This window comes from Sebastes umbrosus, chromosome 22 (genome assembly GCF_015220745.1).
Source record: "Sebastes umbrosus isolate fSebUmb1 chromosome 22, fSebUmb1.pri, whole genome shotgun sequence".
NCBI lineage: Eukaryota > Metazoa > Chordata > Actinopteri > Perciformes > Sebastidae > Sebastes > Sebastes umbrosus.
Window position 1 is genome coordinate 7,199,780 of NC_051290.1, and position 24,462 is coordinate 7,224,241.

The 24,462-nt window shown below is 38.8% G+C and overlaps 4 protein-coding genes and 1 long non-coding RNA gene across 12 annotated transcripts in view; 4 read left to right on the top strand and 1 right to left on the bottom strand.

Moving 5' to 3' along the window:
* Nucleotides 1-7,108, top strand: part of nlgn2a (neuroligin 2a) — a 229,545-nt gene extending 222,437 nt beyond the window's left edge. For all 4 annotated transcript variants that reach the window (XM_037758315.1, XM_037758317.1, XM_037758319.1 and 1 more), the window contains one exon: nucleotides 6,770-7,108. The gene's annotated coding sequence lies outside the window, so the exon portion shown is untranslated. The remainder of the gene's footprint in view (nucleotides 1-6,769) is intronic.
* Nucleotides 3,092-5,635, top strand: LOC119481437 (ribonuclease P protein subunit p20-like). The gene is made up of 2 exons (XM_037758331.1): nucleotides 3,092-3,199; nucleotides 4,475-5,635. The coding sequence occupies exon 2, from the start codon at nucleotides 4,527-4,529 to the stop codon at nucleotides 4,980-4,982; it is 456 nt and encodes a 151-aa protein (XP_037614259.1). The 5' UTR covers nucleotides 3,092-3,199; nucleotides 4,475-4,526; the 3' UTR covers nucleotides 4,983-5,635.
* Nucleotides 7,109-7,136: 28 nt separating the features above from the next.
* The window catches only part of LOC119481427 (up-regulator of cell proliferation-like), a 29,767-nt gene continuing 12,441 nt past the window's right edge, over nucleotides 7,137-24,462 (bottom strand). Inside the window, exons 1-5 of one of the 5 annotated variants that reach the window (XM_037758311.1) lie at nucleotides 17,526-17,597; nucleotides 14,711-14,772; nucleotides 14,483-14,588; nucleotides 14,301-14,360; nucleotides 7,137-13,103 (exon numbers count right to left, since the gene is read on the bottom strand). In XM_037758311.1, the coding sequence (XP_037614239.1) occupies nucleotides 8,410-13,103; nucleotides 14,301-14,340 (4,734 nt within the window). In that variant the 5' untranslated portion in view covers nucleotides 14,341-14,360; nucleotides 14,483-14,588; nucleotides 14,711-14,772; nucleotides 17,526-17,597 and the 3' untranslated portion in view covers nucleotides 7,137-8,409. Of the gene's footprint in view, nucleotides 13,104-14,300; nucleotides 14,361-14,482; nucleotides 14,589-14,695; nucleotides 14,773-17,525; nucleotides 17,598-24,462 lie in introns of those variants that run through there. The other 4 variants (XM_037758314.1, XM_037758312.1, XM_037758313.1 and 1 more) reach the window with 4 other exon arrangements.
* Nucleotides 8,115-23,344, top strand: LOC119481440. Its single transcript, XR_005205187.1, has 3 exons — nucleotides 8,115-8,201; nucleotides 11,358-11,361; nucleotides 23,299-23,344. It is a non-coding gene; the product is annotated as an uncharacterized LOC119481440 (long non-coding RNA).
* On the top strand, nucleotides 20,535-23,195 carry LOC119481438 (ribonuclease P protein subunit p20-like). Its single transcript, XM_037758332.1, has 2 exons — nucleotides 20,535-20,671; nucleotides 22,017-23,195. Exon 2 carries the CDS (start codon nucleotides 22,069-22,071, stop codon nucleotides 22,522-22,524), a length of 456 nt encoding a protein of 151 aa, XP_037614260.1. The 5' UTR covers nucleotides 20,535-20,671; nucleotides 22,017-22,068; the 3' UTR covers nucleotides 22,525-23,195.

Below are 24,462 nucleotides of genomic sequence, written 5' to 3' on the forward strand. Positions count from 1 at the left end.
GTCCATGGCAAACTTCAGTCCTTTAATGCAGGAGTTTCTTTTCAATGCTTCTCCTGTGCGCACCACACGCCCATGTGTGTGCAAATGACGACGTGCCGTGCAGACCTCTCCTTTATATTCTGCTGGGTGAGGACACTTTCGAGCATGTGGTTTCTCGGAAACCAAGTATCTGTTTCAGTAAACTGCACCATAAAACTGGATCAAAGCCACCTGAGATGGTAGCTTGCAGTCAATGTGGGTATAGGTGTATATTATGAAAGAAGTTGTATATATCACTGAGTTATGGTTCGCTGTCTGGTATGTAAATAAATAATGTCTTTAGGTGACATAAGGGTCTTACCCACTTATGTTTTCTCCTTTTGTTTAAGTTGATTTGCAAGATATTTTCCTGATTTGTTATTATATTCAAAGTGGTCGTGTCTTATTTGCTTGATTAAAATCTGTGTGTCATTCTGTTGAGATTTGATTTTTAGTTCTACAGTAAATTGGTGTCGTGTGCGGTCTCTTTTCTCTTCTTGTAGGATGAATATGACATTATTTCCCCTCGGATTACTGTTTTTGCATTTTCCCAGAGTAATATTGGTGAGCTGAAGGATGTCCACTCTCTCAAAGTTTTGGTCTTTGACTTGAAATATTGAAGCGCCATCTGGAGGCTTGTTTGTGGAATTGCTTATTGTGGAGATGTGAGGACGTAGTAACATGATCACTTATTACAATTGAGTGAATTGAGGAACCTGTTATGTCTAGTATGATGGATTTACCAGTGAGAAAGATGCGTAAATGAGAAAAATAATTTTGGAGTCTGTGACATATAAGGATGTGAAGAATTTATGAGGCAGATCAATACTGTTAATTGATAATAATGGAGATATCAGTTAATGTCATTTTCCTGCTAATCAATATGGATACACCTCGACTGAATTCTGATGACCTTAATCTATGGTTGTGAAATAGGCATTTGTCTGGATTTAATTTATTTAAATGATTAAATATTCTATTCCTTTTGACTCTATATCTTCCTTGCAAATATAATTTAGTTTTCCTTATTTATTTCTCCCTTTAGCGCTACTTAATTCTTTTTTTTTTGCACATTTCATTATTTTATTGTCTATTCTAATTTAAGATATTTGAATATGTGTTAAGGTATACATTTTCTGTGTGTAGCATGTGTAGCATTTTATTTTATATTATTTTATTCTATTCTATTTTATTTTATTTATTTTTATTTTATTTTATTTTATTTTATTTTATTTTGTATTTTTTATTGTTTTTCCCTGCCAATCTACTGCTCTGCCCTCCAGTCCAGTAGGTTGTGGTAATGCACATGTGAGCTAGTTAGACAACCTCCAATAAACACCACAGAAGAAGAAGAAGAAGAAGAAGATGCAATAATCAGCTAGTTTGGTTAAAGCAGAATGCTGCTCCTGAACTGGAAATGAGAATGCAGATATATTGGTCAAACAATCATTAAAACGACACTTAATTGACATACAAATACCGTTAAGTATAGCAGAGGTTAAAACCATCATTAAGGACTACATGCACAAAACCTGGCAAGAATACTGGGACTTCAGTGACACAGGGAGACATCTGATCTGTACAGTATTCAGAAACATGTAGGAGCTACGTAGGAATACGGAGCGGGAGCCCAACGGAAGAGATAGTCATTACCCGTCTGAAAATAGGACATAAAGGATTAAACCAAACACTCCATAGAATAGGCAAGCACCCAACTGGACTATGTACGCACTGTAATAAACCGGAAACTGTCAAGCATGTTCTTATAGAGTGCAACAAATGTGATGAAGAAAGAAGGGAATTGACATCAGGAGTAGATGATGGAAATATTACAATCTGCTAGGAAAGACATTTAAGAAAGAAACAATCTTCTAATTAATTACTTAAAGGGACTGTTTGTAACTTTCAGAAATGCTTGTTAACAGCGACACCGGTGGCCGTTAAGTCAACAAAAGTCAGCGTCGAGCTCGCGCTTGCTCGCTCTACATAGACATGAACGAGCATCGCTCAAAACAGTGAGGCGACACACGTCAGCTAAAACCACAATATCACTCTATATTTCACCTGCTTGGCAGTAATGTTAGCTGACCAGACGAAGGTCTCTCCATGAATCACTGCTGATCCTAGTGTTGGCTTTTCCTGCTTCCGGCAAAAGGTGAAAGAGAAACGTTATCGTGTCCCGACTGTGCCCGCAGGGAGACACCGGCACCCGGTCAGAGACGGTAACGTTTCTAGCTGCGGAGCCCCGTCACTTCACAAGACAAGGAACACCTCTGTTGGTCTGGAGGAGCTGCAGCATTTATTTCTGCATAAACGTCCACTGTACATTCACTAGATATTCTCAGAGCTAAACTAACTCTCCTGTAGGCAGAGGAGCAGTGACTCCGGCCACACGCGAGCACGCATGGGATCCCGACCCGGTACATTTATACGCTTAAAAAGTTACAAACAGTCCCTTTAAGGGCGACAGGAATAATGGACAGAATTTAATTATTATTATTGTTGTTATTATTATTATTATTATTAATAGTTATTCATTTTTATTTTATTGTTTTTGTTTGTTTTTTGTTTTTTTTATTTTATTTTATTTATTTATTTATTTATTTATTTATTTATTTTATTTTATTTATTTTTTTCCTGCCAATCTACTGCTCCACACTAGCTAATTACTTAAGGGCAACAGGAATAATGGAGAGAATTTAATTATTATTATTATTGTTATTATTATTAATTATTATTTTATATTTTATTTTTTTTATTTTTTTATTTATTTTATTTATTCCTGCCAATATATTACTCCACACTAGCTAATTACTTAAGGGCAGTAGGAATAATGGAGAGAATTTAATTATTAATATTATTTGTATTATTATTAATAATTATTATTTTTCATTTTATTTTTTATTTTATTTATTTTATTTATTTTATTTATTTTATTTATTTTATTCATTTTATTTATTTTATTTTCCCTGCCAATCTACTGCTCCACCCTCCAGTCCAGAAGGTGGTGGTACTGCACATGTGAGCTAGTTTGACAACCTCCAATAAACACAGAGGAAGAAGAAGAGGAAGAAGCAGCTAGTGTGGTTAAAGCAGAATGCTGCTGTTACAGAAATGCATGCACCTCGGACATTAGTGATGAGATAAGCCGCCTCTTCTTCCTTGACATCATCTTCTGAAGGTAAGTGTGCTCATCATGTGGATGCTCTACTCACCGTCAATTACACAGTTAGCTCACTAGCTGAGCTCACCCACTGCATTGTACCACTAATGACACATCTGTGAGGTCGCCAAGATACACTTGGAAATAGGATATTAGGCAAAAGAAAACAACGTTGAGATGTTCTCCTCCAGTGGGTCTCTAAGCAACCTGCAGCTCTGGAGCCACATGAGGCTCTTCAGCTCCTCTCCAGTGGCTCTCTGTGGAGGTATAGAAATGGAAATGAATAACAGTTTAGTGTTTATGTTTTTATTTATCATTGTTGAAGGTCTATGGTATGATGGAGTATTAGAGCCACAATGAGGAAAAAAATAAATCTGAGATTTAGAGAATAAAGTCATAATATTATGAGAATAAAGTCATAATATTATGAGAATAAAACCATAATATTATGAGAAAAAGTCATAATACTATGAGAATAAAGTCATAATACTATGAGAAAAAGTCATGATATTATGAGAGTAAAGTCATAGGTTTACGAGAATAAAGTCATATCACGAGAATAAAGTGTTTTTTTTTTTATTTTATTTTATTTTTTTTTATTTATTATTGAATTGACGCTTTGGCAATATTGTTCACCTGACAGTCATGCCAATAAAGCAAATTGAACTGATATAAATCCATTCCATTAACAGTGTTGTAGTATGGTATTTCTATGGTACAGTTTTATTTATTGTGGTGTCCCTTTTTAGGATAGGGCTTTAACTAACGCTTATTTTCATTAATTAATCTGCTGATTATTTTCTCCATTAATCGTTTGGTATATAAAATGTTGGAAAATTCATCACAATTTCCTAAAGCCCAAGGTGATGTCAACTATTGTCTAACCATCAGTGATAACCCAAATAAATTCAGTTTACAATGACATAAAAAAGAGACACATTTTCACATCGGACAAGTTGGAATTAGAGAATGGTTTGCATTTTAAATTAATCTGTTAGTAAAGTAGTAGTCAAGTTTTTTCTGTTGATCGATTAATCGACTTACAGTTGCAGTTTTACTGTAGTAATCTCAGAAGAATTACTGAAGGATTTAGGATGTAGAGCTGAAACTATTGGACAATTGATGGAAAATGAATCAGCATCTCACCTGTATGATAATCTATTAATTTGCAAAAATGCAAAATATGATGTAGTTTGCTTTTCTTTGTCTCAGCCCAAATAGGATATCTTTGTTTGCTGGAAGGTTTCATAATCACGTTTCATCAACTTCTGTCCACTAGCTTTATTTTCTCAGCTTCCTCGTTTAACCCCAGCTGCTGCCGAAGCACATACATCCACTGAGAAGCATGACAGAGCCACGCAACCCAGGAATGTCCTCTATCCCGCAGACAGCCCCACCGCACACTGACGTCACCTCTCCGGCTGTAGAGATGGACCCAGTGGAGTACACCTTGAGGAAGCGCCTCCCTCGGAAACTCCCAAAGAGACGGAACGACGTCTACGTCAACATGAAGACTGACTTCCGGGCTCAGCTGGCGCGCTGTCAGAAGCTGCTGGAGGGTGGGGGTCACAGGGAGATCTGTGTCCACGGCCTGGGCCTGGCCATCAACAGGGCCATCAACATCGCCCTCCAGCTGCAGGCCAGCAGCCAGGGGGCGCTGCAGCTGGCAGCCAACACCTCCACGGTGGAGCTCGTGGACGACCTGGAGCCTGAAGATCCCGATGAGGCCGGGGAGCCCATGACGCGTACACGCAACAACTCAGCCATTCATATTAAGGTTTTCTACCCTGACCCTCAGTGATCTGAGTAGAGCTGTGTCAGGCAGAGGTTCTTTATGAGTCCTATTTCCCTCATAAACCAGTGGACAGATGTAACATTGTTGTCTGATGGGACTGTGTGTGTGGAGATCTTTGACAGCAGCAGATGGGAGCAGACAATATACAGTATGTTGGCTGTATGTTTATCAGTTAACTGTGTTGGAATACTCCAATCTAAATATATTACGCTCTTCTGTCATGTGTTTTGTCAATTGCAAATAGTTGCCGTTGTTCCTTTTTCACTTTGCATGTCTTGAAGCAACAGTGGTGTTCACCAGGTGAAACCTCAGTTTAATTTAATACTTGTAAACATGGCTGTGCCAAATGGAGATGAACAAGTGTCTTTAATTTTAAGGTCCAACTTACGATCTGTGTAAGTGTTTATAAGTGTTTCATTTCTGTATGATGTTAAAGCTACAAATATCTAGAAAAACTGAGGAATCCTCATTTTAAATTTCAAGCCGGTGTTGTTGTAGTAAATGTCCACTAGATGTCAGTATAGATCTATTTAAATGTGGTTTCAGAGCATTGAACTGCTGGTGTTCATGTTCAAAATGAATATGTAATGAACAGTTTTCAGGAAGATGATGTATTTGATTTCTTGACAAGAAATAAATAATATAACAAATAAAAATGACTGGAATGTATCTTTAACTTTCACCTCTACATCAAGGGCAGGTAAATTTGATCAGGATTGAATGGATGCTCTCATTTAAAGCTGGAGTAGGCAAGTTGGAGCAAATATGATTTAAAAAAAGTTATTTTTATAAAACAGTCACTATATCCTGACAGTAGTGCATGAGACAGTTAATCTGAAAAAAATGTGCCTCTGTGTCCTCTGGTGCTCCTAACGGCATCTGCAAGATTTCACAGACCGGAAGAAAACAACCAATCAGAGCCGAGCTGGAGCCTTGCCGTCTCTGAGCAGCTGTCAATCACTTGCGAACTCTGATCAAACGGTCAACCTATGCAGCGCTGATCAAATATGAATCAATATTCTGTTACTGGAATGCCTATTTCTCGCCTCAAATGTTTTCAGAAATATCTTGTAGTGTACTATTTAGCTGTAAAATGAGAAAGTGTGTGACCCGGCAGCCATGTTGAGATCAGTTGAGGAAATACCAAGCACCGCCCACCAGCTGGAGCAAATAGTGTTTCTGAAAACATTTGAGGCGAGAAATAGGCATTACAGTAACAGAATATTAATTCATATTTGATCAGCGCGGCTTAGTTTGACCGTTTGATCGGAGTTTGCGAGTGATTGACAGCTGCCTCCGTTGAATGAACAGCCAATAGGAACGCTCTCTCTCTTAAATGACCTGTGATTGGCCAAAGTCTCCCGTCACGGGCTAGATGTTTTTAAAGCCTGAAAACAGAGCCATGAGGAGGTGCAGAAGTCTAGTTTTCTCTCATTACAATATGCTGAAAGGTTATAATGGAATTTTTGCCCAATGATGCCAAAACTCTTCTGCCTACTGCCGCTTTAAGACCAATAGCAGCTTGTTCTCAGCCTCTGAACTACAGAAGCTTGCTCGTTAACTCCGCTGACCCTCAAGACAAAGCAAATGAATGAAATGGACAGACTTCCCCTTGTTGTGTTTCCATCTATCCTTTCTTTATCCAAGAATAATATTTTATATTTAAATAGCAAATGATACAGTGATGGGACAAAACAACAAACAAATAACAGGAAAGAAAACATGTACAAACATCCTTAAAAACATCTTGCACTCGCACAACACAATTTAAAAACACGGAGATCCTGTGTCAGGTCAGTGGTGTGTGTAAGCACATGGTTAACACCCCACAATGGCAAAGACAATGACACATAACGCCCTCACTGGCTTTAAATCTCCAGCTTGGTCTCCATTGCGAAGTTGCACCTGTTGTCTTGTTTTTACATTCTTTGTTGAATTCAGAAACCCAAGACTTGAGATGAAGAAAAATGTTAAATAATGGAATTTAAAAAAGATGATTATTAAAAAAAAAGTATAGTAAAACTATATAAATAAATGAGGTGATGATATTTCTGTTTACTTTAGAAGTTATTATACACTGTATGCTGTGATTCTGATCTGGGAAACATTAAAGACATTCATAGCCAGTCTGACGATTTTGTCTCTTTATTGAATCAGTTGACAGAAGTGAGTAGGTACACATAACAATATATATGATTATTGATATTTTTGATTTCTTTCTAAATATAAATATGTGGAATCAGATACTTTACAGAAACAAAAACAAAGATATTCCAAATTCTGAGTTAAAAAAAAGGTCACATATCAACTTGATTAAAACAACCTTTCTGTCATACATACAGTACATGTATACTGAACGATCTTTCGTTCAACTCACATGAACTGTTCTGTTCTGACAATACCACATAAAGACTGAGCGGTGTTTTAAAGAAAGGTAAATAAAGTAAATATTTTGCATCAGATACTTTACAAGAAAGTAAAAAAAAAATCACATATCACACTTAACTTGATTAAAACAAACTTTCTGTTATACATACATGTTGACAAAACCACATGTAGACTGAATGATCTTTTGTTTGATTAACAGAAAAAAAAAAACATTTAAAATTTGCAGTTAAAGATCACATGAACTTAAAAATGTAAATATGTGGCAACTACATGTTGACATTTAGACTGAATGATCTTTTGAAAATGTAAGTATTTGGCATCAGCCATTTTTATATATTCACAGAAACAAAAACAAATAGATTCTAAATTTCGAGTAACATTGACACAAGAAAAACATCCTGTTCTGTTATGACAATACCACATAAAGACTGAGCAGTGTCTTAAAAAAGGGGAAAAAGTAAATATTTTGCCTCAGATACTTTACCAGAAAGTAAAAAAAAAAAAAAATTACATATCATACTTTCAAAACAAACTTTCTGTCATGTATACATGTTGACCATACCACATACAGTATAGACTGATGATTAAAAAAATAAATCACATGCTTAATTGAGATTACAATAAAGACATTACAAACTTTGAATATAGAAAATAACATACTCAATTAAATAAACAAGAAAACTTACACCTATATGTTGACATTTGGATTAAATGATCTCTTAATAGATTGAAAATGTAAATGTTTTGCATCAGAAACAAAAACAAATAGATTCTAACTTTCGAGTAAACAATCGCATATCATAATTACTCTATCCCTGACATGTACATTGATTCAAAGTGATTCAGAGAGTGATTTTCTCTTGTGTCTCCATGTTGCGAGGTGTACTCACAATATCTTCAACCTTGTCATCTTATATACAGAATCTTACTATTTGTGATTCTCCACTATATCATATAATACAAGTGAGATCAAAACATCCATGTGAGGATAATGAATGCCTGTGAGGATAACGTACGCTTCTGTAACCACAAAGCATGTGGTCTCTCACTTGATGCTGAATGACTCTTTGATGCTTTCCTCTGCTTGCTTACGTGTGATCAGTTTCCAAGTAAAAGGAATATCAGCAGGCTTTGCATTATATGCTTCGGCAAACTTCTCGTTGAATTTTGCCATTACATATTTCCAGTAGTCTGATGCCTGAAGGCTTGCATCTGAAGCGATTCTCCAGTCTGGGAAAATTTCTGCATAACCCTTGTAAGGGTGCCATTCACCATTTGTGGCACTGCAGCGGAAACTAGTATTACTGATCACAGAGGAAGAGCATACGTCAGTGGAAAGTTTTTCTGTCCCATCCCACCTGAATCTACCCAGACCTTTTGGCCGATGTAGTGAAGTCCAGTGCTGAGTGTGGGCTTTTCCTCCTGCCTCACAAGGCGCTGCGCAGAATGGACACTGTCTACCACATCCAAACAGTTTGGTGAAAAGCTCGTTCTGAGGCTTCACGTGAAGATTTTTTAGTTTCATTTGTATGCTTGTTGTTTTTAACTTCTCTCTCAGAGCTTCTGCCATGTCCTTCACACAATCAGTGAGCCAATGAGCAAACTGTTCCTGGTCGGCATTGTTCAGGATCATGAAAGCACCAAGAGCATCTTGGGAAATGACCAGTTTATCACCAAGTTCCTGACAGACATCTTTAACGAATGTCTTCAAGTTGCCACTCTTTTCTGTTTTAGCTTTGTTGATAGCAGCATTTATGCTGTTGATACTTGACAGAACGTGGCGATCCTCAAACTCAAACGTCGTAGACACATTCGAGAAGCGTTCCACTATTTGGTTGATTATCCATTTCTTTACATACTCCTCATATGAGCAGATATAGCTTTCATAGCTTTTGAAGTCACGCTTTGAGAGCAAATCCAGTAAAACTGAATACTGGAAGAACATCCGTGTGCTGAACTGTTGGCTTGTCAGCATTTCACCAATGATGTCAGGACCCAAGGAACGGTTGACAAAGTCTTCGACTGCAGGCCTCAAGCACTGGTTTGTGAATTCTTCTGCCTTCTTCTGGCACTGGTCTCGTTCATGGAACACATCTTTAAAATCAGCACGGAACTTTTCCTTGTTTTGCTTCAGACACCTGTAGGGATCATTCGCATGTACGAAATCTTGATGCATTTTCTGAAACTGTCTGGCTGCAATTCCACAGATGTGCTGTTTCAGAGAAACTTCAAACTCAGTGTCCGTCTTAACATCCTGGTTGTTTTCCAGCCTCTCATCAATCATCTTTAAAATCTCCTGGATGTAAGTTTCGTGGTAATTGCTTTTTCTTCCTATTTTTTCACTCACATGCTGTTCGCAACTCGCTATGATGCTGTCTGCAAATTGTTGTACAGCCTTTGTGTGACATAGCCACCTTAACCACTTTCCACACCACTCGTCCACTTTGTCTATAGCTCGCCTTATAAATCCTTCAGGTGTGTATTTGAAAGGCTCCAGTCCACAATCTTGCAGCTTGTTCTGATGTAGCAGTTCGCATGCATGGCTTCCCTTGTGCGATACATTTGTTCTCAGGTGGTGAGACACATTGCTGCAAATGTCCTTGACCTCCATTTCTGAAAAGGATAACTCCTTCTCTGTTTCATTCCACATCGTGTCAAATTCATCGTCCAGCTCTTTTTCTTTCATTTGGACTTTTTTCTCCCGACATTGATCAATCAATGTACATACTCTGTCCTCTAATTCTTTTGTGTGGTTCTCCTTGATTTTATCAACTTTTGTCATTCCCTGTCTGATGTCAGCTGCTGCTGTGAGCTGATTAAACACGGAGTTCTCCATTTCTCGTCGAAGTTTCTTTGCACTGTTTGCAAAGCTCCCTCTGTGTCCTACAACTAGATAGACATGACCCTCTGTTTGCTTGAAGTACTGTTCCAGATTCTCAACAAGCGTTGTCTCCCATTTAGACAGCACTGTGCACGTGTCACTTTTCAACTTTGTGAGAAATTCTGACATGTCAGATATCTCAGATTTCACAGCAACTGTACCAAAGTTGGAAATTCTGGTTTCAGCATTTGTAACCCACGAGTACATTTCTTTTTTGAATGCCCATTCCCATTTGTTGAATTCTGTGCACAGCTTCATGTATGCATCAGCCTCCAGGCTGTTTCTGAAGCTGAAGATGAAGTTTTCATGCTTGACTGCGTTCCACAGGCTTTTCATCCACTCTGTGAACTCCAAGATATTATTAGCAGATGACTCACATCTTCCCAAAATTTGGATTATGTTCTTCTTGAGCTCATATACAGCTTCGCTGTACCCTGCATTGACTGGTGCCATTGGTGGGTTTCCATTCCAGAGTCCAGGAATGTACCAGTTCCCGGTGTCTGGATTGTACTCCATCACATCAGTGAAGCTCATATTCTCCTCTTTCTTTTCCATTTTGGCTGCTGCCTGGGTCATCTCGTTTAACTGTTGCAAGAGCAGTTTCCTGTCTCGTAAGTTCTTCTCATGGGCTGAAACATCTGACACATTCTGGTGAACAAACTGACATTTGGGCTTTTTGCCCACCTCTGTCATCCTGAGGAAAGCATGCACAACTATTTGTAGGATGTCTTTCATTTCTGTTGCATTCTCCATTGCAATATTGATGATGGTGATATCACTTAGCCCCACAACAAGTGTTGCAAGCTCATTGTCGTGCTCATAGCTATTGTCCAGTTGTGCAAGCTCTGGTGACTTTAAGCCCTCGGTGTCAATGATCACCATGAAGTCACAGTTGATTTCTTTTTTGAAATCTTCATCTACTCTGATGAGCAACATAAAGGCACCTCGAGTGCATCGACCACTGCTGACAGCAAACTGCACTCCAAACATGGTGTTGAGGAGAGTGGACTTTCCTGTGCTCTGCACTCCAAGTACTGTGGCTACCAGTATCTTGCTCTTAGGAGACACCAAGTCGTTGAGCTGAGAGAGAACGTCACTCACCCATCTGAGAGGTATGTTGGATGCATCTCCATCTACAAGCTCAAGGGGAAATCCATCACGTAACAATTCTGCACATAGTTTGGGCAGATGCTGTAATTGTTGACGTGATGGGTGTGTTTCTGGGAGGGAAAGTGAAGCTTCATAGATCTGACCCATTTCACGGAAGAAGTGTTCAGTCCCCAGTGAGCTGTTGGAAAGTTGTCTGTCAATGTCTTTGATTTCCTCTTTGTTCTCAGAGTTTTTGCATTTCTTTTTGTACTGCTCCCTGAGGTCAGACAGTTTGTCCCGAGACACGTTATCGAGGTTCATTCGCATCCATTTCAGGAAATAGCACCTCTCTATCCCTCGGCTTGATATTGCATTGATGAAACATGACATTGCATTTGACATTTCATAGGAGTTCTGTTTCTCTCGAAGTTTTGTTTTCTGTAACTGAAGATCACTTTTGTAGTCTTCTATTTTTTTAGACCCAACCTTTTTAAGCCGAACTTCTTCTTTCTCTAAGCGAGCCAGTTCCTTCCATATTTGGCCTTGCAAGGGTAGCTGAGCTTCTTTGTATTTAAGGATGTCTTGAATTTCAGCAGTGATGGCATCTGCATTTTTCTTGGCAGTCTGGCAGTCTGAAGAGTCTTCATCCACCCAGATGCCAAGTTCATGGGCAATGTCAGCCATCTGCTCAACTCCCATCTTCATCTTTGAGTTCTCAAGTACATTGCTGACTTTTTTCCGCAAATCCTTCACAAAGTCTGAATCATTCATGTGCTTACCCTTCAAAAGGACGTTGCTCTTAGTCAAGCCCAACTTGGTCGCTACCTTTTTTAGAGCATCTGTACTGAAGCCTTTGCTTTGATGGTTACCCACCAAGAAGATCTGTGCCTTGTGTTGTTGGTTGGTAAGTAGCTTGCTATCAGAATCCAAAGTGTCAAAGAACACAAAAACTGCTGCAGATGTCTGACACAAAAAAGAAAATTGTGTTTCAAATGAAGCAACGTCCCCACGAAGGTTAGCTACAGCTACTGGCTCACTGAAGACATCCATGTTTTTGTTCCCACAAGGAAGGTACCAAGTTATTTCAGCCAATCCATCGGATATTCTCCTTGGACTGTCACCACACTCCATATTATGATGAACAAAGGTGTCGTGGTACTGCTGAGAATTGCTCAGAAGCTTATTGAGGATCTCTGACTTGGACAGGGAGCACTGACCCAGTCTCACAAAAGATATCATTGGAAGTTTAGAGAGAACAATTCTGTCCTCAATAAAGCCCTTGGATTCTGAAAGTGACTGAGGTCTGTACTTTTTAACAATGTCTCTCATGGCCCAAAGCATGAGTGTGCACTGCTTTGTGTCACAATTGGGAAGCAACAGAGGCACAGAAAACTGACACATAGACATTTTGAGGGCCATTTCCTGCTGTACAAAACCATCAGAACACAGAAAGAGAGCAGTGATTATGTCAAGGGGGTTTAGCATGTCACCTGAATGCAAACTGTCAAACAGATCATCAAAATCTAACTCCGTCTTTTCTGATGCAGCATCACAGTTTGATTCACATGCTGATGCACATTTCACATTCCTAGCTGTCACATTAACCATCATCAGTTTCTTCATAAAATACCATGGAAGATCTGAGTTACGCTTCGCAGGTTCATCATTAATGGACTTCTTGTCAAGCTGAAGTATTTTGCTCAGGGATAGCTTCTCTGGGTAGAGCTGCTCCAACCCCAGATCCTCCAATAAGATCTCCAGTTGTGTCTCTATGGATATGAAGATGTTTGTTATTTCAAACCAATCATAGGTGTTTCCATAAAACATACATCCAAAGTTAGGGATGCACCGATACCAGTATCGGGTATCAGGTCCGATACTGTGCTCATGTACTCGTACTCACAAAACGGCTCCGAGACAACGGCACCAATACCACTTTACGGCAGCGTGACGTTAACCTCTCTTCACCATTTGGATCGCCATGCTCCAATTCCCCGACAGTGCGGACGAGACGAACAGGTGCACCACCTGTTCGTCTCGTCTCGGTAGGATCCCGACCCCGCTGGGCCGGGATCCCACCTGAGCCGGCGCGCAAGGGCCCTCGCTTTCATTGCGCTACGGGGTTTTGCTTGCACTCTCTGACTCGCTCATGCGTTAGACTCCTTGGTCCGTGTTTCAAGACGGTTCAGGTGGGTTGCCGAAATCGCCGCATACCCCTGGCGCCTTTTACGTGGGCCGAAGGGAGCAGGGGGCCCCGTCCCTCCCCAGCGGGGAAAGAGGGCTCAGCGAGCCCTTTGTCCACAGTGCGGCGAGGTCCGGGCAGGGAGCACTGTAAAGGTGCAGCTGCGAGCCACCTTCACCCCGAGCCTTTCCAAGCCGACCTGGAGCCGGCCGCAGCGGACCGCCTCGTATGTGGGACTCCCCAGCCTGCCGCGTGTCGCTCATACCCTCCAGCTGGCTGTTAACGAGGGTCTCTTGGCACAGAAAAGTACTCGTATCGGTACTCTATATCGGCGAGTACCCAAATCTAAGTACTTGTACTTGTAATCGGTCTGAAAAAAAGTGGTATCGGTGCATCCCTATCCAAAGTAAATGTTTTAATGTATAACAATATTCAAATGATAATGTATATATAGTAGGGCTGTCAATCGTGTAAAATAATTAATCGTGATTAATTGCAAATTAATCTCACATTTTTTTATTTGTTCAAAATGTACCTTAAAGGGAGATTTCTCAAGTATTTAATACTCTTATCAACCTGGGAGTGGGAATATATGCTGCTTTATGCAAATGTATGTATATATTTATTATTGGAAATCAATTAACAACACAAAACAATGACAAATATGGTCCAGAAACCCTTACAGGTACTGCATTTAGCATAAAAAAAAATACCCAGAACAGGGCCACAGCAAAAATAACTTGGTGAACCTATTGCTTCATTTTTTTTTAAAAAATTTACTTACTTTTGTGGACAGACTTGCTATTGCCACGACGGTCTGTCATCTTCACAGTGGGGCTTGGCTCTGTGGAAATAACAGCAATAATAATGGTGGTAATATTAATGATTGTATTCAAAGCTGCTTACAGACTAAATCATTTAGTGCCTTTTCTGCTGAACAATAGATTGTATGAAGCTGACTTTTACCACTTGTATGTTGACAGTCACCTTTGCCGTCGGACGATGGAGTCGATGGAGTGTTCTCTGCTGCTGCACGGTAAAGATCTTCAGATTAATCTTCATCACCCACTCCCTTGACGAAAGAGAAAATATACATTTTCAGGTGTGAAGAATCAACTCATAATCCCATAAACATTAGTTATTAAGATACTAGTATTTCCATTATTGTTGGAGACATACAAACTGGCTGTTTACCTCCATTGCGGACACCGTCTCAGTCATCCACACTTGGTCGAGATTATTCAAACAGCTTCTCACTGAAAGTAATAAGAGACAAGTCTATAAGACTTTCTTCTCCAAGAGCTATAATAATATCTTGTAAAGTTCAAAATACCTTGAAAAACATTTCTACACTTCTAAACCTCAAAACATTGTTTAGTGTAGGCTACTGTTTAGCTGTAAAATGAGAGTTTGCTACGGCCCGTGGGCGGTGCTTGGTTCTGGCTCGATTGTTTTTAACATGGCAAACTTTCTCATTTTACAGCTAAACAGTACACTAAAATATGTTTCTGAAAACATTTGAGGTGAGAAAAAGGCATTACAGTAACTGTCAAGTCAAACTGAAGGTTGCAGGAAATTAAGGTTTATAAATATTAATAAATAGAAATTAAGAAAATAATAGCAAAGCCATCCACACAGAAGTGGTAAACACCCTATCGACTGAAGGGTTCCTGATGGCCTATCAAAGGTTCACGGCAATCAGGGGGCATCCAAGAAAGATTTGGTCAGATCCGGGCACCAACTTCATTGGAGCAAAGCCAGTCTTGGAGGAGCTGTACAGATTCTTGGATGGCCTGAACAAATCAGCCCTGGAGGACACGGCAGCAAAAGATGGAACAGAGTGGATGTGGAAAATCCATCCGGCTGATTCTCCACACAGGAATGGTGCTGCAGAAGCTGCTGTACATATTGTAAAGAGAGCACTTCAGAGCCTTGGAAAGGAGTCTGTGCTCAGCTGCAGTGAGTTTGAGACAACTCTTCACATAGCAGCCAGTCTGGCAAATGACCGCCCAATTGACGCCAGTGTACAGAGCCGGGAGGACTGTATTCAATATATCACACCCAATACGCTCCTACTTGGTCGAGCGTCTCAAAGTGGGGATATCAAAACATTCGACTTTTCCAGCTATCCCTACAAAAGACTCAGAGCAATGCAGTCAAAGGTTACCAAGTTCTGGAGGCATTGGAGTCAACTAGCTGGCCCCAACTTGTTTGTAAGGAGCAAGTGGCACACTGCACAAAGAAACGTCACTGTTGGGGACATTGTCCAGCGACCAAAATGTGCTGAGAGGTCAATTCAACCTTGGCAGAGTCGTCGGCACTAATCCAGACAGCAAAGGCATTGTGAGGGACGTCAACGTCAGGATCTTCCCAAGCTACCATGTTCCTGTGACAAAAGTTTCGAAAGCAAAGACAAACCATCCGACCTCTGATGGACAGAAAAGGAAATTCCAAGCGACCATCCTTCACAGGGATGTTAGGCGGCTGGTTGTCTTATTACCTGCTGAGGAACAGATGGAGAGTCAAGTCGACACATCTTAAAGGTTTCAAGACCACCGTACAAAGACCAAGTTTGCCTTTAAAGCTGGCGAGCTCCCCATTGTTTCCATGGGAAGATCGAGTGAGAGGTGTCAAGTCAAACTGAAGGTTGCAGGAAATTAAGGTTTATAAATATTAATAAATAGAAATTAAGAAAATAATATAAATAGAACAATAGAAAATAAATAAATCGGAAAGTAATTTGTAAATTAATAAGTCCACTAGCAAAACTGAGTACTCAGGGAGTAAACCAGAGGGAGGGAAGTAATTAATCTAATTACGCCCATGAACTTTCATCTCAACCTACAAAATAAAGGAGAGAAAAAGGAAAAGCTGTTTGTCATTGAGTGGATTCCAGTTAAAAATCATCTTCGAGTGGATGTTTCAATCTCTTTCAAGTTTGGATACTGCACAAATTTAAACAATAACTTGACAGTAACAGCAGTACAGCTCTGACTGTTTTTTTCTTCTTCGGCGCTGTTAAATCTTTCCATTAGAAGCACAGGAGGACACAGAGGAACATGATTTTTCACAGATTATCTGTCTCGTGTACTACTGTCAGGATATAGTGACAGTTTCATAAAAACAACTTAGATTATTTGCTCAAATTTACCAACTGCAGCTTTAAAGGTGCTATTGATAACATTCAGCCACTAGATGTTGCATTCTCCCTCCCCGTTTCATTGCATTCACTTCACAACAAGCAACGTTGTTTTGCTGTTGGCTCACAAGCCTTGTTAGAAGTGGGAACCAGACATCAGATATCTTCCACAGAGATAAACAAAACATTAATTTTGGAATCGCCAAATTTTTTAAATGATTAATTCATAATTGTAATAGTTTGGGATTATTTTCGGCACCTTTCTAAAGGCTCTGCAGATGCTTTTCTTTTTTTATATATATATATATTTGTCGACATAAAAAAGTTATCAATAAGTCCTTTAATGGTTTCTTGGGGAGAGTCTTCATTACATTTACAACACCAGCCATACATTTGCTTGGTGGATGACATAGTGAAAACATAAAATGTCCTAATTCCAACAAAATACATGAGAGGTAAAACAAAGTGTATTTTTGTCTAAAATGCAGCCTGCCTCTCTCTGCTGAACTAGTATTTCTTTTTTTTAAAAACAGTAGTTACATAAACATGTTCAGATTTGTCATTAGAAAAAATTCTGCAAAAATATTTTACAGTATAAAAATATATAAAAAATAAAATAAACTATATAACAAATAAAATGTAAGGCAAGGAAAGATGAATAATAAAAACTAAAAAATAATAAATTTGAAATGTCCAATCTAATAGTTTTAATTTTTCAATCATAGTCAAATATGTTTTAAAATCAGTATCTTTAAAAGATTAAAAGGGTATTCTTTAAAGCCATATCATTTTATGGATATAATATTTTGCTGAGATATTAATCAATTACAGAAAAATCAAGGACAAAAACAGCAGCATATAGCAACCCACCTCAGTAGAAGAGACGTGTCCATGGCAAACTTCAGTCCTTCAATGCAGGAGTTTATTTTCAATCCTTCTCCTGTGCGCACCACACGTCCCTGTGTGTGCTGATGCAGAGCTGCAGCGCAGACCTCCCCTTTATATTCTGCTGGGTGAGCCCACTTTCACTTTGGAGCATGTGGTTTCTCGGAAACCAAGTATCTGTTTCAGTAAACTGCTCCATAATACTAGATCAAACCCACCTCAGATGGTAGCTTGCAGTTAATGTGGGTAGCTAGATGTATATTATGAATATTATATTTATGTATATTTGCACCAACATAACCAAAGCAAATTCTTAGTGTAAATCTCTTACACTTGGCAATAAACACAATTCTGATTCTGATGAAAGAAGTTGTATATATCACTGAGTTATGGTTCGCTGTCTGGTATGTAAATAAATAATGTCTTTAGGTGACATAAGGGTCTTACCCACTTATGTTTTCTCCTTTTGTTGAAGTTGATTTGCAAGATATTTTCCTGATTTGTTATTATATTCAAAGTGGTCATGTCTTATTTGCTTGATTAAAATCTGTGTGTCATTCTGTTGAGATTTGATTTTTAGTTCTACAGTAAATTGGTTTCGTGTGCGGTCTCTTTTCTCTTCTTGTAGGATGAATATGAGATTATTTCCCCTCCGATTACTGTTTTTGCATTTTGGAGTCTGTGACATTATATAAGGATGTGAAGAATTTATGAGGCAGATTAATACTGTTAATTGATAATAATGACTCTGCTGTCTGGGTAATGATAGAGATATCATATCTTTTCCTCGACAGGGTGTGTTTAAAAGAGGTATGTCAATTATGTAGTAGCTTTTCAAGGCTTGTCAGTTATCATAATATATTATTATTATTAGAAGTTGTATTTGTAGTAGTAGCCGTTTATTACATATCTGGCAGAATACAAACAGATACATTCTTAGAGACGACAGAGGGTTTTATGGGATTTTACACATCTGATTCTCAAATTATTCTGAAAATCCTGTAAAACTTTTGATAAGGGATGTCACAATGTAGTGAATTAGTGTCGGCAGGATGTGGAGAGGAACGCTAAAAGAAAGTACAGGCTGCCTCTGCTGCAGTGTGACTCAGCACACAGCGAATAAACAGCTAGAAGGGAAAGTAAGACTAAATGCTGGGAATATTACATTGGGGAATCTGCTAGGAAAGACATCTAGGAAAGTACACACTCTTGTAATTATTTATTTAAGAGCAACAGGAATAATAATAAAGGAATACAAATATTTATTTTATTTTATTTATTTATTTATTTTTATTTTTATTTATTTTTTTTATTTTTTTCCTGCCAATCTACTGCTCTACCCTCATGCACATGTGAGCTAGTTTCACAACCTCCAATAAACACAGAAGAAGAAGAAGAAGAAGAAGAAGAAGAAGAAGCTAGTTTGGTTAAAGCAGAATGCTGCTCCTGGACATGTAGGGGTGGAAGGAAATGAGAATGCAGATATGTTGGCCAAACAATCATTAAAACGACACTTAATTGACATACAAATACCGTTAAGTAAAGCAGAGGTTAAAACCATCATTAAGGACTACATGCACGAAACCTGGCAGGAATACTGGGACTTCAGTGACACAGGGAGACATCTGTACAGTATTCAGAAACATGTAGGAGCTGGTGGAACACGGAGCGGGAGCCAAAGAGAAGAAATGGTCATTACCCATCTGAAAATAGGACATACAGGATTAAACCAAACACTCCATAGAATATAGGCAAGCACCCAACTGATCTATGCACGCACTGTAATAAACCGGAAACTGTCAAGCATGTTCTTATAGAGTGCAACAAATGTGATGAAGAAAGAAGGGAATTGATATCAGGAGTAAATTATGGAAATATTACAATCTGCTAGGAAAGACATCTAAGAAAGTACACAATCTTCTAATTAATTACTTAAAGGGACTATTTGTAACTTTCAGAAATGCTTGTCGACAGCGACACCGGTGGCCGTTAAGTCAACGAAAGTCAGCGTCGGGCTCGCGCTTGCTCGCTGTAAATAGACATGAACGAGCATCGCTCAAAACAGTGAGGCGACACACGTCAGCTAAAACCACAATATCACTCTATATTTCACCTGCTTGGCAGTAATGTTAGCTGACCAGACGAAGGTCTCTCCATGAATCAATGCTGATCCTAGTGTTGGCTTTTCCTGCTTCCGGCAAAAGGTTAAAGAGAAACGTTATTGTGTACCGACTGCGCCCACAGGGAGACACCGGCATCCGGTCAGAGACGCTAACGTTTCTAGCTGCGGAGCCCCGTCACTTCACAAGACACGGAAAACCTCTGTTGGTCTGGAGGAGCTGCAGCAGTTATTTCTGCACAAACGTCCACTGTACATTCACTAGATATTCTCAGAGCTAAACTAACTCTTCTGCAGTGTGGAGCGAGCACGCATGCACGTCTAGAGGTGGAGCGAGACAACGAGAATGAGCGCGGTGTGTGTGTGTGAAGGCAAGCAGGCAGAGGAGCAGTGACTCAGGCCACACGCGAGCATGCATGGGATCCCGACCCAGTACATTTATACGCTTAAAAAGTTACAAATAGTCCCTTTAAGGGCGACAGGAATAATGGAGAATTTAATTATTATTATTATTGTTATTATTATTAATAATTATGAATTTTTATTTCATTGTTTTTGTCTGTTTTTATTTATTTATTTTATTTATTTTATTTATTTATTTATTTACTTTATTTATTTATTTTTTCCTGCCAATATACTGCTCCACACTAGCTAATTACTTAAGGGCAACAGGAATAATGGAGATAATTTAATTATTAATATTATTTTATTATTAATAATAATTATTAATTTTTATTTTATTTATTTTATTTATTTTATTTATTTTATTTATTTTATTTATTTTATTTATTTTATTTTCCCTGCCAATCTACTGCTCCACACTCCAGTCCAGTAGGTGGTGGTAATGTACATGTGAGCTAGTTTTACAACCTCCAATAAACACAGAGGAAGAAGAAGAGGAAGAAGCAGCTAGTGTGGTTAAAGCAGAATGCTGCTGTTACAGAAATGCATGCACCTCGGACATTAGTGATGAGATAAGCCGCCTCTTCTTCCTTGACATCATCTTCTGAAGGTAAGTGCGCTCATCATGTGGATGCTCTACTCACCGTCAATTACACAGTTAGCTCACTAGCTGAGCTCACCCACTGCATTGTACCACTAATGACACATCTGTGAGGTCGCCAAGATACACTTGGAAATAGGATATTAGGCAAAAGAAAACAACGTTGAGATGTTCTCCTCCAGTGGGTCTCTAAGCAACCTGCAGCTCTGGAGCCACATGAGGCTCTTCAGCTCCTCTCCAGTGGCTCTCTGTGGAGGTATAGAAATGGAAATGAATAACAGTTTAGTGTTTATGTTTTCATTTATCATTGTTGAAGGTCTATGGTATGATGGAGTATTAGAGCCACAATGAGGAAAAAAATAAATCTGAGATTTAGAGAATAAAGTCATAATATTATGAGAATAAAGTCATAATACTATGAGAATAAAGTCATAATATTATGAGAATAAAGTCATAATATTATGAGAATAAAACCATAATATTATGAGAATAAAGTCATAATACTATGAGAATAAAGTCATAATATTATGAGAATAAAACCATAATATTATGAGAAAAAGTCATGATATTATGAGAGTAAAGTCATAGGTTTACGAGAATAAAGTCATATCACGAGAATAAAGTGTTTTTTTTTTTTTATTTTATTTTTTTTTTTTTTATTTATTATTGAATTGACGCTTTGGCAATATTGTTCACCTGACAGTCATGCCAATAAAGCAAATTGAACTGATATAAATCCATTCCATTAACAGTGTTGTAGTATGGTATTTCTATGGTACAGTTTTATTTATTTGTGGTGTCCCTTTTTAGGATAGGGCTTTAACTAACACTTATTTTCATTAATTAATCTGCTGATTATTTTCTCCATTAATCGTTTGGTATATAAAATGTTGGAAAATTCATCACAATTTCCTAAAGCCCAAGGTGATGTCAACTATTGTCTAACCATCAGTGATAACCCAAATAAATTCAGTTTACAATGACATAAAAAAGAGACACATTTTCACATCGGACAAGTTGGAATTAGAGAATGGTTCGCATTTTAAATTAATCTGTTAGTAAAGTAGTAGTCAAGTTTTTTCTGTTGATCGATTAATCGACTTACAGTTGCAGTTTTACTGTAGTAATCTCAGAAGAATTACTGAAGGATTTAGGATGTAGAGCTGAAACTATTGGACGATTGATGGAAAATGAATCAGCATCTCACCTGTATGATAATCTATTAATTTGCAAAAATGCAAAATATGATGTAGTTCGCTTTTCTTTGTCTCAGCCCAAATAGGATATCTTTGTTTGCTGGAAGGTTTCATAATCACGTTTCATCAACTTCTGTCCACTAGCTTTATTTTCTCAGCTTCCTCGTTTAACCCCAGCTGCTGCTGAAGCACATACATCCACTGAGAAACATGACAGAGCCACGCAACCCAGGAATGTCCTCTATCCCTCAGACAGCCCCACCGCACACTGACGTCCCCTCTCCGGCTGTAGAGATGGACCCAGTGGAGTACACCTTGAGGAAGCGCCTCCCTCGGAAACTCCCAAAGAGACGGAACGACGTCTACGTCAACATGAAGACTGACTTCCGGGCTCAGCTGGCGCGCTGTCAGAAGCTGCTGGAGGGTGGGGGTCACAGGGAGATCTGTGTCCACGGCCTGGGCCTGGCCATCAACAGGGCCATCAACATCGCCCTCCAGCTGCAGGCCAGCAGCCAGGGGGCGCTGCAGCTGGCAGCCAACACCTCCACGGTGGAGCTCGTGGACGACCTGGAGCCTGAAGATCCCGATGAGGCCGGGGAGCCCATGACGCGTACACGCAACAACTCAGCCATTCATATTAAGGTTTTCTACCCTGACCCTCAGTGATCTGAGTAGAGCTGTGTCAGGCAGAGGTTCTTTATGAGTCCTATTTCCCTCATAAACCAGTGGACAGATATAACATTGTTGTCTGATGGGACTGTGTGTGTGGAGATCTTTGACAGCAGCAGAAGACTGCAGATGGGAGCAGACAATATACAGTATGTTGGCTGTATGTTTATCAGTTAACTGTGTTGGAATACTCCAATCTAAATATATTACGCTCTTCTGTCATGTGTTTTGTCAATTTCAAATTGTTGCCGTTGTTCCTTTTTCACTTTGCATGTCTTGAAGCAACAGTGGTGTTCACCAGGTGAAACCTCAGTTTAATTTAATACTTGTAAACATGGCTGTGCCAAATGTAGATGAACAAGTGTCTTTAATTTTAATGTCCAACTAAGGACCTGTGCAAGTGTTTATAAGTGTTTATAAGTGTTTCATTTCTGTATGATGTTAAAGCTACAAATCTCTGGAAAAACTGAGGAATCCTAAGTTTAAATATCAAGCCGGTGTTGTTGTAGTAGATGTCCACTAGATGTCAGTATAAATCTATTTAAATCTGGTTTCAGAGCATTGAACTGCTGGTGTTCATGTTCAAAATGAATATGTAATGGACAGTTTTCAGGAAGATGATGTATTTGATTTCTTGACAAGAAATAAATAATATAACAAATAAAAAAGATTGGAATGTATCTTTAACTTTCACTTCTACATCAAGGGCAGGTAAATTTGATCAGGATTGAATGGATGCTCTCATTTAAAGCTGGAGTAGGCAAGTTGGAGCAAATATGATTTAAAAAAAGTTATTTTCATAAAACAGTCACTGTATCCTAACAGTAGTGCATGAGACGGGTAATCTGAAAAAACTGTGCCTCTGTGTCCTCCGGTGCTCCTAACGGCATCTGCAAGATTTCACAGACCGGAGGAAAACAACCAAATCAGAGCTGATCTGGAGCCTTGCTGTCTCTGAGCAGCTGTCAATCACTCGCAAACGCGGATCAAACAGTCAAACTAGGCAGCGCTGATCAAATATGAATTAATATTCTGTTACTGTAATGCCTATTTCTCGCCTCAAATGTCTTCAGAAACATCTTTCAGTGCACTTAGTGTTTAGCTATAAAATGAGAAAGTTTGTGACGTCTAGTTATCTCTCAGAACCCTTGAATTACAATTTGCTGAAACGTTATTATGGAATGTTTGCCCAATGATGCCAAAAATATACTGACTGCTGACGCTTTAAAAGCTTGTTTCCCTTGTATAGCTGACCAGGTAGCTAGCTTTAATGTCTGTGTATTATACAGTGCACCATGATCACCATTCATTTTTAAGTCTAGGAAATATAATTTACACATTTAATACAATATCAAGTTTGTTTGTTTCTTGTATTTCGTATTTGCTTCTTTCCAATGAATACAAACCTGCATTCAAAAACCTTTGGTTTAAGTTGAAGACCACACGTATTGCTCTTTGTTCTGGATTGCTGCAGACAAGCTAATATGTAGCCAAGTAATCCCATTTTGATTTCATGTTCAAGTTTTGTCTCATCCTATATATCATTATAACCTCTACTTTATGGATTGGCACTGTACAGACGATCCTGGTTCACAAACAAAGAATCCTAAAGACGTTGGTGATCCCATGACTTTGTCTCTGGTCGAGTGGATTTGTATGGTTGAGTGTAAGGTCTCAACAACTGTTGGATGGATTGCCATGGAATTTGATACATGTTCCCCTCTGGTTGAATTGGAATAACTTTGGTGAACCCATTACTTTTCATCTAGCACCATCCTCAGGTCAGAATTGTTTGTCCAATACATTGATTTATGACTACATAGTTGCAAAACTAATGACATTCCCATCATCCTCAACCCTGATAAGAAATGCCCGTATGCTAACATGCTAAACTGAGATGGTGAACATTGTAAACATTATACTTTCTATACATCA